The following is an 18,658-nucleotide window of genomic DNA, read 5'->3' as shown; positions in this document are numbered from 1 at the left end:
TCCCTAACCAATGAAAATAAGTGAAACTATCATATTCCGCTAACCTGAATACAGTTGAATTTTCACTAATTTTTTCGTTTTAAACGCTTTTGGCATAATGTGTAAAACGCACACATTTCGATTCCTTAAGCGATGTTTTCTTTAATGTGCAGCAGCACTTTTACACATTTAATGTGTTGGTCTAGTTTTTTCGATAATGTGTAAAATGTGTCAAAATTGTCAAAATTGTCAAAATTGTCAAAATTGTCAAAATTGTCAGAATTGTCAGAATTGTCAAAATTGTCAAAATTGTCAAAATTGTCAAAATTGTCAAAATTGTCAAAATTGTCAAAATTGTCAAAATTGTCAAAATTGTCAAAATTGTCAAAATTGTCAAAATTGTCAAAATTGTCAAAATTGTCAAAATTGTCAAAATTGTCAAAATTGTCAAAATTGTCAAAATTGTCAAAATTGTCAAAATTGTCAAAATTGTCAAAATTGTCAAAATTGTCAAAATTGTCAAAATTGTCAAAATTGTCAAAATTGTCAAAATTGTCAAAATTGTCAAAATTGTCAAAATTGTCAAAATTGTCAAAATTGTCAAAATTGTCAAAATTGTCAAAATTGTCAAAATTGTCAAAATTGTCAAAATTGTCAAAATTGTCAAAATTGTCAAAATTGTCAAAATTGTCAAAAATTGTCAAAATTGTCAAAATTGTCAAAATTGTCAAAATTGTCAAATTGTCAAAATTGTCAAAATTGTCAAAATTGTCAAAATTGTCAAAATTGTCAAAATTGTCAAAATTGTCAAAATTGTCAAAATTGTCAAAATTGTCAAAATTGTCAAAATTGTCAAAATTGTCAAAATTGTCAAAATTGTCAAAATTGTCAAAATTGTCAAAATTGTCAAAATTGTCAAAATTGTCAAAATTGTCAAAATTGTCAAAATTGTCAAAATTGTCAAAATTGTCAAAATTTTCAAAATGTTCAAAATTGTCAAAATTGTCAAAATTGTCAAAATTGTCAAAATTGTCAAAATTGTCCAAATTGTCAAAATTGTCAAAATTGTCAAAATTGTCAAAATTGTCAAAATTGTCAAAATTGTCAAAATTGTCAAAATTGTCAAAATTGTCAAAATTGTCAAAATTGTCAAAATTGTCAAAATTGTCAAAATTGCCAAAATTGTCAAAATGGTCAAAATTGTCAAAATTGTCAAAATTATCAAAATTACCAAAATTGTCAAAATTGTCAAAATTGTCAAAATTGTCAAAATTGTCAAAATTGTTAAAATTGTCAAAATTGTCAAAATTGTCAAAATTGTCAAAATTGTCAAAATTGTCAAAATTGTCAAAATTGTCAAAATTGTCAAAATTGTCAAAATTGTCAAAATTGTCAAATTGTCAAAATTGTCAAAATTGTCAAAATTGTCAAAATTGTCAAATTGTCAAAATTGTCAAAATTGTCAAAATTGTCAAAATTGTCAAAATTGTCAAAATTGTCAAAATTGTCAAAATTGTCAAAATTGTCCAAATTGTCAAAATTGTCAAAATTGTCAAAATTGTCAAAATTGTCAAAATTGTCAAAATTGTCAAAATTGTCAAAATTGTCAAAATTGTCAAAATTGTCAAAATTGTCAAAATTGTCAACATTGTCAACATTGTCAAAATTGTCAAAATTGTCAAAATTGTCAAAATTGTCAAAATTGTCAAAATTGTCAAAATTGTCAAAATTGTCAAAATTGTCAAAATTGTCAAAATTGTCAAAATTGTCAAAATTGTCAAAATTGTCAAAATTGTCAAAATTGTCAAAATTGTCAAAATTGTCAAAATTGTCAAAATTGTCAAAATTGTCAAAATTGTCAAAATTGTCAAAATTGTCAAAATTGTCAAAATTGTCAAAATTGTCAAAATTGTCAAAATTGTCAAAATTGTCAAAATTGTCAAAATTGTCAAAATTGTCAAAATTGTCAAAATTGTCAAAATTGTCAAAATTGTCAAAATTGTCAAAATTGTCAAAATTGTCAAAATTGTCAAAATTGTCAAAATTGTCAAAATTGTCAAAATTGTCAAAATTGTCAAAATTGTCAAAATTGTCAAAATTGTCAAAATTGTCAAAATTGTCAAAATTGTCAAAATTGTCAAAATTGTCAAAATTGTCAAAATTGTCAAAATTGTCAAAATTGTCAAAATTGTCAAAATTGTCAAAATTGTCAAAATTGTCAAAATTGTCAAAATTGTCAAAATTGTCAAAATTGTCAAAATTGTCAAAATTGTCAAAATTGTCAAAATTGTCAAAATTGTCAAAATTGTCAAAATTGTCAAAATTGTCAAAATTGTCAAAATTGTCAAAATTGTCAAAATTGTCAAAATTGTCAAAATTGTCAAAATTGTCAAAATTGTCAAAATTGTCAAAATTGTCAAAATTGTCAAAATTGTCAAAATTGTCAAAATTGTCAAAATTGTCAAAATTGTCAAAATTTTCAAAATTGTCAAAATTGTCAAAATTGTCAAAATTGTCAAAATTGTCAAAATTGTCAAAATTGTCAAAATTGTCAAAATTGTCAAAATTGTCAAAATTGTCAAAATTGTCAAAATTGTCAAAATTGTCAAAATTGTCAAAATTGTCAAAATTGTCAAAATTGTCAAAATTGTCAAAATTGTCAAAATTGTCAAAATTGTCAAAATTGTCAAAATTGTCAAAATTGTCAAAATTGTCAAAATTGTCAAAATTGTCAAAATTGTCAAAATTGTCAAAATTGTCAAAATTGTCAAAATTGTCAAAATTGTCAAAATTGTCAAAATTGTCAAAATTGTCAAAATTGTCAAAATTGTCAAAATTGTCAAAATTGTCAAAATTGTCAAAATTGTCAAAATTGTCAAAATTGTCAAAATTGTCAAAATTGTCAAAATTGTCAAAATTGTCAAAATTGTCAAAATTGTCAAAATTGTCAAAATTGTCAAATTGTCAAAATTGTCAAAATTGTCAAAATTGTCAAAATTGTCAAAATTGTCAAAATTGTCAAAATTGTCAAAATTGTCAAAATTGTCAAAATTGTCAAAATTGTCAAAATTGTCAAAATTGTCAAAATTGTCAAAATTGTCAAAATTGTCAAAATTGTCAAAATTGTCAAAATTGTCAAAATTGTCAAAATTGTCAAAAGTTGTCAAAATTGTCAAAATTGTCAAAATTGTCAAAATTGTCAAAATTGTCAAAATTGTCAAAATTGTCAAAATTGTCAAAATTGTCAAAATTGTCAAAATTGTCAAAATTGTCAAAATTGTCAAAATTGTCAAAATTGTCAAAATTGTCAAAATTGTCAAAATTGTCAAAATTGTCAAAATTGTCAAAATTGTCAAAATTGTCAAAATTGTCAAAATTGTCAAAATTGTCAAAATTGTCAAAATTGTCAAAATTGTCAAAATTGTCAAAATTGTCAAAATTGTCAAAATTGTCAAAATTGTCAAAATTGTCAAAATTGTCAAAATTGTCAAAATTTCAAAATTGTAAAAATTGTCAAAATTGTCAAAATTACAAATAGAAAAGGCTTATTCATTGGTTATTTTAATCAAAAACTTTTAACTTAGATGGTTGAATCTGACGGTAGATTAATTTTGTGGGACAATTTCACGTAAGATAAGCATTATTGCAGATTCTTCAATTTGCGTATCGATTTTTTGGGAGTTTGAGGCCAAATTTTCCCACTGGAAGACTGACAATAACTGGAAAAATTAAGCAGATTTTTCAAATTTATCGTAAAAAGATTCAATGTTCCTACTTTTTGTAATTCCAAGTTTTGGCCTTGAAACTTTGGCTTTGAATTTTAGGAATAATTTTAATTATGACGTGTAGAATCTTGTTTTGGAATTTGCTTAAATCTTTTATTGTTTTTCAACTATAGGTTTTGAATTGTTATGTGCGGCCAGGAAATTATGTGGATTTTCAAGACGTTCCATTTTCTTTAAAAAAACAAAGTATTTTGTATGAACTTACCTCTTAACTTAATCAACACATCGAAAGCAGTGTTCATTTATCATTCTCGCCCACAACGCTGCATTTTACATTGCGTCAGCTAGAGTTCCGTTTAAGATCTTCTCTCTGGCTGGTTACCGGTTTACTAAAGGGTGATGGTTCTAATGAGTTTTTTTCGCTTCTCTAGTGTTTGCTCTCGTTTGTCTTCCAAAATGATGGTGTGTTTGCTCCCCGGAAGTTATTTAAATGTTCTTGGTTGGTGGTTTGTTGGGTTTGTTGTATGGTAAATATGGGTGAATTCTAACAGCGGTAGTTGTTAGAAAAGTACTGAGTTTCTCTTCTGTTGAGCTTCTGGTTTTTTTTTTCTTCTCTCTGTTCTTAATTACTATCGCTTGTAGTTTCGCGAAGTTGTGCTCTTCTCCATGTATGTAGATTCAGATACCTACTTTAGAACACAACCGAACGACTGAACGTCCAACAATTAATCTTTCTAAAACCAGGTGCTGGCCGCGCGGGTTTCCGATTCACACCGATGAGGATGATGATGATGATGATGATATCCATCGTACCGGGCCGACCCGAGCGCCATTTTAAGCTCCCTGCAGGATGTTCTCCTTCTGGCTTCCGGATCCGTTACTCTGAAGCAAATCCAGCTGGGGCTGCAGGATTAGTGGCGATGTAATCACCTGGATTGGCCTTTTTCGTTGTTGTTTGGATGCAGCAGTTTGTTGTTTCATTTGGTTTTTTTTTTAGTTTTCGAGTGTGTTCGGTAAGGGGGGATGAAAAAATGTGAACCATTAGTACCGAATACCTTTACCTTCACTGAGTGCGGTGTGGCTTCGTGGCAACAAAAGGATTGAGATGTACTTTATTTTAGTTTTTTTTTTCGTTTCATTTTACCAGCCAAGCTTAGGATTTAGTCTAATGTATGGTATGTTTGGTGCAACTTACTCTCCGATGGGGGCAGAAGCTCTGGTACCGTGCATGGCCTGGGCTGTCCGGGCTCGGGCAATCAGGGTCATTACGGTCCGTTTGGTCGGGTTCATGCTGGACCGAGGGCCACCCAGGAGCGGTCGTTTCCGGGCTGAAATGAATTTCGAGGTAGAAATTTAAAATGCAGTTAGCTCTACGGTGCATTAACGGGAGAATCTTGTTAGGAAGGTATGTTTTCTCTAAAATGATTTTTGAATACCCACGATAAAATCGAAAAAAATATCTTAAAACCGAGCCAGATCTGTAGGGGAGCTTAGAAGAAAATAGTTCCTGTCACAGAAAGTAAAGCTTCTGTCTCCTCACAAGAAAAAAAATATAAAGTTTTTGCTCACAACGTTATTCAAAAATGGCAAAACATTATTGAAAGTTTCAGTTTTCCAAGAAGTAGAAATATATCAGATCAGCCAAAAGTAAAAATTCAATGTAATTCTTGATTCAACATAATTTAGTAAATAAGGCTGGAACCATGGCCGTAGGAACTGGAGAGAAGGTGGGGGGTTTCAGGGTTAACCCCTCTCCCCCATGGAGGCCCAAAACTACCACGAGAAATTTTTTTGCAACACATAAAATTTATTAAGTCTTGACGAACAACTAAAACAATTCAAGAGTAACAATAGTGCAGCAACCTCGACGCCAAAACCTCGAAATATAATTCCAGGACCACAATTCTACAAGAGATTTTCAAAAAAAAAATCTCGCTTGGTGATTATCAGTAAGGCTAGAACAAATATCAATTTCTTCTTTTGTCAATCCCCCCCCCCCCTTAGAAATTTCCAAAAAACCCGAAGGGGGAAATAGATAAAGTTTGAAGTATTTTATGAAAAATTAATGAAAATTATTCAAATATCCCAAAAGATTAATAGCCCAAAAAACAAATTTAAGAAGATTGGAGTTTATTCTCCTTTTGTATTCTTGTTTTTATTAATTTTTTTTGATGACAAGTTACTTGATTTAGAGGATTTGTTCAATGCTATTGTATGCAATTTTGTTGCATGCAAATTTTGTGTAATTTATTCCAATTTATTTGTTTTTCGCATTATTTTTAAAATCCCCCCACCCCCCTCGCGATGTTCCAACTTTGAGTGACAAAAGAAGGATTTGAAATTTGTTCCAGCCTAATTGAGCCTTAAATATTGAATCCCAATAAAGATTAACTAAGCTTACCAGATTGTCCGGATTTTGACCAAATTTTATCGGTATATTTGCAGAATCAACGGAAATTTCAATTGAATCATTAAAATTATGTCCCCTGCGTCGAAAATGTGTTTTTTGAACCAATTTTGTCAAGATAAACATAAACGGTTTTTTGGAAACCTTAGATATGATTCAGAATCGACTGATATGTTTCGATTAAATAAAAACAATTTTCCACGTGATTTTTTTTCAATGAAATAATTCCAAAATTTTCTTGTATATTGGCCAGATTTTTGGGAAAATTTTGAAACAATATGACTTAATTTTGCAAGGTATTAGGACAAAATTGTCTGGATTTGTCTCTCCCACATACTTGCAGAAAAATATCTAATAAGCATCCAGTTTATTTTTCTTGATTTTCAGTTTGCATCATCATTGGTATAGAATCATTAAAAATCATATTGAAAACCATTAATTTAGAATCAAATAAAAGATTCCTGGTAAAGGGTTCTGATACAAATTCGCTTTTTGGTTCTAATTTGAAAAAATTTCTTATCTGGAATTTTGATTGAGGTTTTGAATTTGAGTTCAAAATGCAGAATTAAGACTTGGAACTAAAATCTAAGGTTTGTTTTCAGATTAAGGTTGAATTCAAGTTTATAATCAATTTTAAAATTTCAATGTTTAAATTAAATCAAGGATTCATCGCAGATCACAGTTTCAACACTTTGATTCATGATTCGAAATAAAAATTTTAAATTCAATCAAAGTCAGTTTAGAAACACAAACCTGGTGAAAATCATATACAATAAATAAGATCTGGATACATTTCAAGCAATTAGCCTTTTGAAAAATATAGATTTAAACATTGAAAACTTAAACCCGTCCTTATGAGGGTCCAGGAAAAGCAAGCTCAAATTTTTAAATTCTTAACAAAATTTTGATGATTGAGTGAGGTTATTGAAGATTAACAATCTTGACTTAGAACTGATGCCAAAACCTCGAAAATTAATCCCAGGTTCAGAAATCTACTACAAATTACTACTGAATACTAAATTTTGAATTCGATTGAACTCATTTCAGGATTCTGAATCCCAATTATAAACATCAAAATTGTATTTCTGTTTTATTTTCAGCATTTAGTGTTCTTTATTTCAAGTTCGTATCATTTTAAAAAATCGAATTCAGAAGATGTTTTGGAATTGATATTCAAATTTTGCATTTCATTCAAAATTTTATCCAATGTTTTTCAAACTCCTATTCCTTAAAGAAAAAATATTTTCCGATTATGAAAATAAACAACAGAATTTTAAGGCTATGACGATTTAGAATCCGACCACTTACAAATGTGATTTTTTTAACCATTCGTTTGATCAAAAAATTTGAGGTTTCTGGTGGGTTTCCATATATTTCTTATCTATGTGGGCCAAACAAATTTAGGTAAAAATAAACAGTTTATGAGTTTTCAAGTCAACAATAAAGGATTTCCAAGGTGATTGTGCAAAAATATATTTACCATGTCCTTTTTCATCGTATATTTCTCAAAAAAAAACGTAAACTTAGACATCTGAAAAATAAGGCAAGGTATTTTTTCGTTACCAAAATAACGCTGCCAAAATTTTGCAGAACCAAACCCAATAAATGTAGTTGTTATCACCAAAATCAAGTGCCTGGATTCTAAATGATCATAGCTTAGGAAATCATCCAAAGATTTTGTATAAAAATTTCAAAATGGCGATCCGGATTTTAATACTTAAATATGATTGATCATTCGGAGGTCATATTTTGATTCTGATTCAATATTTAAAAAAAATTATATTACCTAATGAATTCAGATTGAAACCCAAAACTACCAATATGCAACACTACATTGATGATTGAGGGTTTTTCAAACAAATTTCAATTCTCGGCTCATATGCAAATTATGATGTGGAATCTAAATTCAGAAATCGTTTTTTTTAACATTTCAGAAATCGTATTGAAAAAATGATCCAAGATTCAAATCAAATCTTGATAATTTTTACTTTTTCACGAGCCTAATCTAGATTTTGAATATTTAAGCTGTATGCTGTAGCTAATATGCATAATTAAGATTGAGCACATAAATAAGTATAAATTATCCAGATAACTTTTTCATTACAGTTTCAAATTTAAAGAGATTATAAACTTATCATTTTAATTGTTATTTCGATTTCAAAGTTTCAAATTTTTTACCTTAGTCAGTCGGATTTTATTTTAGAAAAAAATACATCCACAAAATTTCATTTAAGAAATTCATTTTTAAGAAACGTATTTGCGGATAAAGAAACAACTGATGTTCCCGAGAAAACAATTTAATAATGTTACCATCGCGGTTTTATCAAGAAGCAAATTTGACAGAAATTTTCTTTTTTCAACGGGTTTCTAGTCCATACAGTAAAGCAATAATTCGCCCTTGAATTTTATACATTTAACTGATTCGATTTGAGCATAGAATAAGTTTTTTTTTTACAATTTGATGGTTTTCTTATAAAAATTTATTCTATGTTCAAATCAAATAAGCCCAATAAACCAGATTTTAGAGCAAATTCAAAGAAATCAATCATTGATGAAAGTAAGTCATCTAATTTGTTACTTAAACATTCCTAATATAAATCTAGTTTATCATTTATGAGATTTTTGTATGTATTTTTCAAAATTTTCGATTTAATACAAAAAACTATTAATGTAAAAGAACTTGAAAATGATTTAATAAATTGGCATAAGAAATATTTCTTTAATTTTTTTTAATTCGTATATTCTTTGAACAAATTAACCATACAAAAAAAAAAGGTCACTAATCCACCCACCAACCATACACCCCTCCCCCCTATGAGGCGTTCTCCCTCCCTACGGCCCTGACATATATTCAAGGTCTCGAAAAAAAATTGAGCACGGTAACATTAAATTTGGAAAACGACAGTCGTCATTACGAAAATTGATTTTTCTAGCTTTTCATAAGCATTATTCTTAAAATATACTACCAATACATTAAAATAACAGAGGTTTGTGATATAGCTCAGTTGACAAGTCAGTTGCTTCCTGAGCCGTTGTCCGAGAGTTCGAGTCCAGGAGTAAACATCGATCACAGTTGTACCGGATATGTTTTTCAATGACTGTCCGCCAATAGCATCGTTGATAGAAGTCGCGAATAACATAAAGATGTTTAAACAACTATAGTCGAAACAAAAAAAATAAATAAAATAACATTTAATTACATTGTTCTTCAGAAATTTGCCAATTTGTTCTTATTATTTTGAATTAATTCGTGGTCGTCTAATGACGTTTAGGCTGGAAAAAACTATCAATATTTTTATTTCCTAATCTTAGTTCAAAACCTGAATACTACAAATAACGCTTGTTTCTGTTTGAATTCCAAAATTATTTCTTATATTTATTCTCGTCAGTTTTTCTGGATTTTTTTTTTGAGAAATATAAATTTCTGCTTTCAATCCCTTCATTTGTTCAGGGGAGAGTTAAAAAAAAGGAACTTGTTTTGTAAGCAAAAAGTCATCTTTCAATTTAATGCATACTATAAAAATTCTATTAAAAAATTATGGGACCCCGAGAAAAATTTCCCCAGTCTCCTCTGAAGCCTAAAATTCATAACTTAAATGTTGTTTAAGATTTCAAAATGACGACGTATGAGAATTGAGAACTGAAAATATTACAGTGAAGCTTAAAAATTGAACATCGGTAAACAATCAAACCTGGTTTAAATTAGAAATTTTGTAGAAATTTGATGCTTTCAACTCAAATCTGTTTCAGAAAAAAAACAAATTGGTTTTTTTGTAGGATTTAAGAAACAGTTATTGGTAGAGCCATAAAAATCTCTGACATCACTGTTTCATAGCACAAAAAAATCTAATGGATTTTCATTATGTCATCTTCAGATTTCTCAAACGATAATTATTTTAAACTTGTATTTAAGAAAAGTTTTCAAAATGGAAAAAAATTCAAATTATTTGGAATCAATTAGTACTGTTGTTTATAAAAATTAAGGTAGAATTCATTGAACATAGTGAAACTAAAATTTTAGTAACTTTTTGTTTCATTATATCAATTGTATCATTTTGTGAGATTTTCATGTATCGATTCTTGATGACTGATAGTTTGAACGTTTTTTTTGCTCTTGTGTCTTTCAGTGATGAAAATAAACCAAAAAATGATGCATTGCGATGAAGTTTATAGAAGTTTATACAGAAAACTATTCAAAGAACTTTTCATATTTTCAAAAAGAAGGAATTGGAGATTTTCGGTTATATGAACAAGAAAAAAGCATGAGGGTAATAGGTAAGGTTGCCAGAATTTTTCAGCACGTATCCGGGCCGGACCGATCCGGGAAATTTTATCTTAAAGTCTAGCGAAATTCAGGCCTTTTTAATTTTGCGATTGTTGACCTAAATCTGGGTATATTTTGTCAAAATTCAGGCCGGAACTATTTTCAATTTCTTCTTTTGTCCCTCTTCCTTTAATTTTTTTTGCAAACTCGAAGGGGGGTTAAAAAATAGTTTAAAGTATTTTATTCTTTAAAATACTAATATTTATCAATTATCCGACAGATTAAAAGGGCAAAAAAATATATTGTAGAAGTGGAAGGTTTTACCACCTTCTGTATTCTTAGTTTTATTGAATTTTTCGATCTTAAATTCCCTGATTTATATGTTTTGTGCAATTTTGTTGCATACAAGCTTTCGCGCAATTTATTCTAAATTATCAGTTTTTTTGCATTTTTTTTTACTATCCTCCATCGCGATGTTTCAACTACGAGTGATAAAAAAAGGATTTGAAATTTTGTCCAGCCTTATTACTCAACAAAAAAAAAAGACTTGAAAAAAATTGTTTTTTTAAACACCCATCATCAGATTTTAAATCGTATTTTTTGGGTTCGAAAAAACCTTCATGTCTATTTTTTATAAGACTTGCTCGATAAATTTCGTTTTGGATGCATAAATAGAAAAAATGTACAAAACAATTTGTCTTTTTTATTCGTATGATTCGGCAAACAAAATGAATAAAACCCGTGAAAAATTAGGGCTATTTCGAATGAAATTCTGGCAACCGTGCTGGACTGGACTTATCCCGATTTTTTTTATTATATATCCGGGCAAACTCGTATAAAACCAGACAGTCTGGCAGCTGGTATAGGTAATTTGTAAAGATATCATCGCCAACAAATGAAATTTAATTTGAAATTTATCTTTGAAAAAAAGGAAGGTGAAATTAATTTCGAAAATTTTTATTAAATAATGCGCTTCAAGCTATATGCTTCAGCTATTTTTTGCTTTAACAAGTTGAATATTCTTCTAAGATCCTAAAGTATCGCTCATTATAATTCAAAGCAAAATTCTCAATTTCTGTTAAAATTCTTGCTTTTTATTCTTATTCAGATGTTTGAATACATAAATTGAAAATATTATCTAGATAATATTTTTTTTTATTTACAACTATGTTTGTTAGGCCCCTTTTCTTTGACATAGTTTAGTTGTGCCGTGTGTATCTATAAACTTAACATTTAACTGTAAAATTATTAATTATCCATTTTTTTACAAGACCTTCAAATTATAAAATATTAGAAGAATGGATTTTTTTTCTAGTGAAATTAAAACATAATGCAAAATATGAAACATGGAATAACAATAAATAAATTTACCTGTTTTGTGTTGAATTTAACAATCGTCATTTCTAAAAAATAATTACATGCTTATCGTCTTTTTAAATACCGAGGATGAGGAAAATAGTAAAAAGTGCATCAAACTGTATTTTACCAAAAATCGTATTTTTTACAGCATCTTTGAAATTTATGAAAATTGAAATAGTTATTCAAATATAACATTTTGATTCAACTAATCAATTTCGAAATGCACTCCAAATGTGCCCTAATTTACTTTATCAGCTTTGGGATGTTGAAACATCTAAGAAAAATTTCAGTACATGTGGCATAAGATTTTTAAATTTAAAGGGAGTTGAAAAGTTTCAGAAGGTATAAAAACATTGAATCAACTTGAAAGAGAAACAAAAAAAAAATTATTATGACTATGAATTTTAAGATTTTTGTTTGAGTCTTGTGAATTCAAAAGTTTGAATTTTGCAACAAGATTAATATCATTAAGAAAGAAGCTTCCAGAGCAAATATTTTCTGTGACAGCAATGTTGATTCTAGTATTGTTTCAACAGCTCATTTTTTTTTAATCCATTGACATTTGTGAACATCTTTATACAAAAAAAACTATTTTTAAAATTATATAAAATGTTTATTTTACTTTCAGTTTTTTATGAAGAAGATAAATGTTTTTTGAACATCCTTTAATTTTGATGATTTAAATAGAAGCGTTGTCTTAAAATTTGTTTTATCTTAACAGTCATCTGTTCCTGAAATTTTTACCGTTGCAGTCCCTGGAGTCTCTATTTGACACCTCTGATTAAAACCAATAGATCTTACTTGTTTCCCAACCAATTCATACAAAATTTATAGTTTTGGAAACCTCGTAATATGACTCAATTTTGTTTTTCAAATTTCAACTTTTGAATGTTTAGAAAGTGTTTCACATTTTTTCTTATCATATTTTTGTAAATTATCACAGCGCTTATGAAATTACACCACTAGAATTGGTATGAAATTGGTGAATATAAATTTCTATACATACTCAAAATCCAGTGCAAAGTTGTATTTTTGTACAAGAAAATCTGATTTAATTGCAAACTGGCAAACTGGCAAAAAGCAGCTAACTTTGAAAATTCCTCGAAAATTCAGTGTTTTGTATTTTGACAATCTTAAACTGCAAAAATGTGCCAAATTACGGAGACCTTTCAATCCTTTTATTGTAATTTATCTGGTTTGATTAAAACAATTTTGACGATTAATTTATTGAAAACTTACGTCTTTCATTTTTTGTGGAAATGATTTTTAAAAATTAAAAAAAAAACTTTTATGTGCAACGTATAGCTTCTAACGTCATCTTTATTGGGTACTTAGTGGAATTTTTTCTCTGCAGCATTTCGTAGCTGATCAACAGTATTTTTTTTTCCGAAGCATGTATTTTGGATTTCTTTCTTAGACTTTGAAAAAACGGAAAACTGAGTTGTTGTAGGTGAATAATGGCTGGACAACATGATTGAGTTACATTAAGAGGTTTTTAAATCTATGTATGAATTATGTAAAAATCGGTAGAGAAAAAAGCGGCTTTGAGCGAGGAGTGTCAAGCTGTCACTCAAAGTCCGACAAGAGAGTTTTTTTCCTGGGTTTTCAGGGTGTGTCCATAAAAAAGAAATGATGCAAAATCAAAGATTTCAGGAATTCATTGAGGATCTGCACCCGAATAAACTTGCAATAGTGTTACATTGACGCTCAAGAGCAAATTAGGGATAACTCGGCTTCTGGAAAGCTCTCTCTTAATTTTATTGGAATAATTTTTACTGACCAACTTTTTATTTCTTTTTTTTTTCTCACAAAACATTTTTTTTTTACATCACTGCAGTTGTTAAATTGAGGTTTTATTTTTTAAGCAAAGGATTTATCATATTTTGCCTGCTTTTGAATTTGAAAATTCAAGATCATTTAAATGTACAAAAGACCGCTGCAAGCTTTGTATGGAAATTTCTAATTCTTTACGTTTTACACCTACCATAACTTTTTTTTGGTAGTTTTTGCTGGCAGAAATAGCAATAGAAATTTGAAACGATCCATTCAGTCCTGAATTAGCGCAACGAGTTTAAATTTGTATGGGAAAACTAAATATGTCATTCAAAAATTGTCAGATATTTTCTGAAAGTTCTAAAAAATATAACTTAGGGTGAAAAATATTCCTTGATTCTTGCAGTACATTTCATGTAAACAAAGCACGAATCTTTCTTGTACCTCAGAAAAGATAGTTGATGTTATATATAATTTTTGTTTTCATTTTTTTTTTAATTCTAGCGTTTAAGCATTCAATTATTTGAAAGCAGTGAAACGGTAGGATGAGAATAAAAAACCTTAAAAAATTGCTTTGCATAGCTAGAGACCGTATTGATTTATATAACTTTTGCAAAAACATTACATGAAACTATTAAAAGCTCAAGCAAGCAAAGTCTGCCATTTTTAAATACTTTTCAATGCAATCTGATTTTTTGTTTTGAAATGGCTATTACTTTTTTCATGAAATGCTTAGCTGCTTGTGATGTCAGCAAAACATGAAGCTTAGAAATAATCAAAACAAAAAATCAAAGATCAACTTCATTTCAAGTTCATTTCAATTTTCTGGATGATTTTATGTGCAAACATTCCTTCATCCATACAAATTTCCATACAAAATTGAAACGCGTTGTGCTAACTCAGGAATCAACCAAATCATCTCAAATTTTACACTAATGCTTGGTGACCCAAAAAGCATCGAAAAAACATATGGAAGCAAAAAGAAATTTTTTGCAGCGGTCTAATGTACATATCAAACTTCGATATAGGGTTTCCTCTCTTTAAGCATCCACAAACATCTTTTCATAAACAAAAGTTACAGTAGTATAAAAAGAATAAAAATACAAAATGAGTTCTTTGAAATTTATTTGAAATAAAATTTTCATCATTCAACTCACCTAAGCTGACAGCTTTAACGCCTCGCAGTGCCGGGTGCAGGAAAGCGTTCGTCGATTCCACAAAAGCCAGCGTCTGAGCTTCGATGTCGGTAGTTGGCAGGGCTGAAACGAAAGTAGAAGAGAAAAACGAACGCTGTAAAATTTCATAAATCATCTTTCGAACCGAATGCTCCTTGTATGGAAGATAATTTCTAGATGATAATCCTGACCGAGATTCCCAAGACCGAAACCTCTAATTGATATTCTGGATGCACTCTCAAGCATTCCAAAGCATGGGAAGGAAAAGTTCCTTTTCACAGAAAAGATATGTGAGCATCATAATGTCCCCAGGCCGTTATTAATTCCACAAATCCCTGGTCAGCCCTTTAGAAGCTCGGACTGAAGTTTGATATTGATCATTGCACAACTCGTTGCAAAAACATCAGACCATCGTATAAACAGAGAGCTGATAAATATCCTACGTAGTAAATATGTGGTCGGTCGAGTTCTAAATCTCCCGCAATGAACCCGATAAGTCGTCACAACTTTTGGTCTCTGCCGGACTTCGGGCAACATCTCGTTTCTGTGTCTTCTTGCTACATCCGGTCAAGGGTCAACATTTTACGATGTATTCCATAAATTCGAACTCGTTCGTTACCGCTTTAGGGTTCTATTTTGGCCCTAAAAGGTGGTGCACCATCTCGAGCTGGGGAAGACGAAGGAATGCACGTTCAAAATCATCCCCCCTTACCCCGTTTGGATTCACTCTTTTTCAGAAGCACCAGGAATCCGCAAAACCAAAAGAAGGGGAGAATTTCCACTATCTCATAAAACTTACAACGTTATAATGTCATGTAGGACATAACTCAGCTCGCAAAATGAAGAAAGACACGGAACGAAAGTTGGTCCTCGGTTTCTGTGTGAATCCTGCCTCAGGACGATAGGTGAATTGAGTCGAACATCTTGCTACTGGAAGCCTCAGCATCATTTAGCAGTCTCTTGGGGTAGGTTAGCCGAAAACATGCAAACGGACCTCCGGAAAATATGAAGTGATAAAATGCGGAAACAAACTTTCTCTTTCGGGCGTCCGTCGTCGTCGTCGTCCCTTTCTAATTAGGAACTACCAAAAACTCCAAGTTGGTGACACATTCGGGAAAGGAACAGGGATGTGCTCATGACCTTAACCCTTCCTCCTTCCCCTGGAAGGAAACTCTTGTGGAAGAACCATCTCCTAAGTGGATCGGCTTAAGTAACTCATCCGGTATGCAAACTTCATTGAAATTCTCTGCCCTCCGGGTAGCAGTCCACCCGATACCAACCAATAGTTGAATCTTTTCTGGAATCCGGAAGTCTTGGTTCTGCTGCTGCTTCCAGTGCTTTTGTTTGAGGACCGGAAGATGAAGTACCCTCTATTGACCCAAAGAAAGAGCTAGCTCTGCTCCGTTTGCGTAAGCTTTACGTCTGAATTAATAAATGTTTATTTAAGATCCGAACCTAAATGGGACATTTCCGGGATTGGGCTATCAATTATGGGTCTGAAATTTTGATAGTATCAGAATAGGGAAGCTATTTGAAAACTATGGTCGAATGTTTTTTTTCATGGAATATGCTTCAAATTTCAATAAAAATAAAACAAATACCTATCCGCCTCAAGGGATGATAAAAAGATGTTTTCAGAATTGATATATCAAGTCGGAATGTTAATAAACTATCTACCATTCTAATACCAAAATTTGGAAGTTTTTTCACCGAGAGCATATTTTATTTTTTCTTTTAATTAAAATCTAATATTATTTCTCATCAAAATTTAAAAAAAAATGCAAGGATTTAAAATTTCAAGTTCGGATCTCCGAGAAGAAATTTATTTTTTATTCCATTTTGAACATTTAATGTTTTTAAAAATGAATTATATACACAAAAAACATGAGTTTGGTTCTACAAAAACAACGGAACAACGCATTTAAAAATATGATTTGGAATGTTTGAGAAAGAATAAAAAAATGTTATCATAATAATCTAGAATTTTTTTAAAAATTGTAAATAACGATAAATATATTCATGGCATTGTTGACTGTGTAGTTCTTTTGATGGTTGATTATAAAGATGGTTGATTATAAAGGTCAATCATCAATCATTTCAAGAACGAAACCTCGTGGATAACTGTCGAGAATTATGAATTTAATTGCAATAACCAATTATGAAAACCTTTAATAACATTTTGAAACATACTTTGATCGTAAACAGCAATAAAATTTCCTTTTCTTCCAAAATCTTATTTTTTTCGGTCGGTATCTGAAAAAAATGTTTTCCAACGTTTTTAGTATTTATATTAACATTGTGTTTTAACATATTTAAGCCATAATTCATTACATTATACAATAAATAACACGTAATTTAGAAAAAAATATTTCCAAAATTTTCATTCAAATTATACCTATTCAAAATGTATTAATAATGCATTGAAACATTTAGCTGAGAGATTGATTGTATTTCTTGTGTGGCGCATAACCAGATGACAAGATGTATTAAGTGATAGATTTTTTGTATTTTGTCAAAGTGAAATTATACTATTTTCTTAAAAGATATTTTATTGTTAACTTCAAAGCAAAGTGGGGAAACCTTGAACCTTGAATCAAAACCGTCCATGTTGAAAAAACTTATGTAATATGATTTTTTTTAAATTTAAATTTGAAGTTGGTTTTGACTAGAATTATTGGTTTGCGGAGTAATTATATTTGAATGAATGTTTGAACCTTATATTTGAGGATAAGTAGTTGCAAAAAATGATTCAGGTACTGTATATGAAGCTTTTAAAAACTTTTTATTTAGTTTGCAGTTTTCAAAGCTTGTTTTTGTTGAATAAGTGGTTTAGTTTATGTTCCCAGCAAATTCCAGCAGCAAATTTTACATCATTCGTAACTTCATCAACCATGGGCAAAAGAAAAAAACTTCCGCATACTTCCTCACTCGTGATATTTTGAATATTGAAGTTGAAAAATATGTATTTGCTTTTGTATAATCCTTTCATTGCACCATGTTTATTTTAATGAGTTGCTCAAAGAAATAATTTTTTTTTTATTCTTTTTATTTTAAGAGGGATTAACCTTTAGCTTTCACCCTCTGCGTGTTAAAAAATTACATGATACTTATCTTAGATTTCATCGTACAATGCACATCTTTTTAGGTAAGTCACTAGTTTGTCTTCACTTTGTTTTTCGTTTTAAGTATGGTTGCTAGTTCCTCTGATGGTAGTAAATCCTCTCTCTGTAGCGAGTATTTTCTGCAGTCTATCAGTAAATGCTTCACGGTTATTATAACACCACACGTGGAGCATATTGGTGTTTCTTTTCTTTCCAGGATGTATTGATGTGTGATTCTCGTGTGTCCTAGTGAGCCTAGTGAGAATTTTCTGCTCTTTCCTTATAACTCGATCACTCCATTTTCCTGTCGTTGCTTTGATTTCCCTCAGTTTCATGTCCCGTTCAAGCTGCCAGTTCCGATCGTGTGTTTTCCATAGTTTATGTCTGACCCATTTAAGCGCGTCCGCTTTGGGTGTATTGATATTGTGAATTTCTGCGTCTCTTCCCAAATTTGCTAATCTGTCTCCCTTCTCATTTCCAACAATACCCACGTGACTCGGTACCCAAACCATCGTAACATTATCTCTGTTTTTATGTTTCAATATCTTTTGTATAATTGGATGTTTTAAACCTGTTTCCAGACTTGCCAGTACACTAGCCGAGTCTGTGTATATAACAGTAGGAACGTTTGCCAGATGCATTGCTTGCTGAATAGCAGTTGCTTCAGCTGAAAATATCGAAAAAGTTGATGGTAAGCCGCTTGCGACATTTTCTTCGGTAGGACTGTATATTCCATAGCCTATTTTTTCCGTTAGACAGTGACCCATCTGTAAATATTTCTTTTCTATTACAGTAGGAGGTGTTTTTCAGGTTAGAGTATAACGAGATGGCTACTCTTTTGTTGCTGCCAGTTTTGAAGTGTCTTTTAATGGACC

The 18,658-nt window shown here is 30.2% G+C and overlaps 1 protein-coding gene across 1 annotated transcript in view; it reads right to left on the bottom strand.

Annotated features, from left to right (window-relative positions):
• The window catches only part of LOC129754290 (probable serine/threonine-protein kinase MARK-A), a 50,546-nt gene that overhangs the window by 15,194 nt on the left and 16,694 nt on the right, over window positions 1–18,658 (bottom strand). Inside the window, exons 3-5 of the mRNA XM_055750254.1 lie at window positions 14,665–14,766; window positions 4,900–5,032; window positions 3,970–4,644 (exon numbers count right to left, since the gene is read on the bottom strand). Of these exons, the coding sequence (XP_055606229.1) occupies window positions 4,539–4,644; window positions 4,900–5,032; window positions 14,665–14,766 (341 nt within the window). The 3' untranslated portion in view covers window positions 3,970–4,538. The remainder of the gene's footprint in view (window positions 1–3,969; window positions 4,645–4,899; window positions 5,033–14,664; window positions 14,767–18,658) is intronic.

Source organism: Uranotaenia lowii, chromosome 3 (assembly GCF_029784155.1).
Source record: "Uranotaenia lowii strain MFRU-FL chromosome 3, ASM2978415v1, whole genome shotgun sequence".
Taxonomy (NCBI): Eukaryota; Metazoa; Arthropoda; class Insecta; order Diptera; family Culicidae; genus Uranotaenia; species Uranotaenia lowii.
This window is presented reverse-complemented; position numbering and strand designations above follow the sequence as displayed.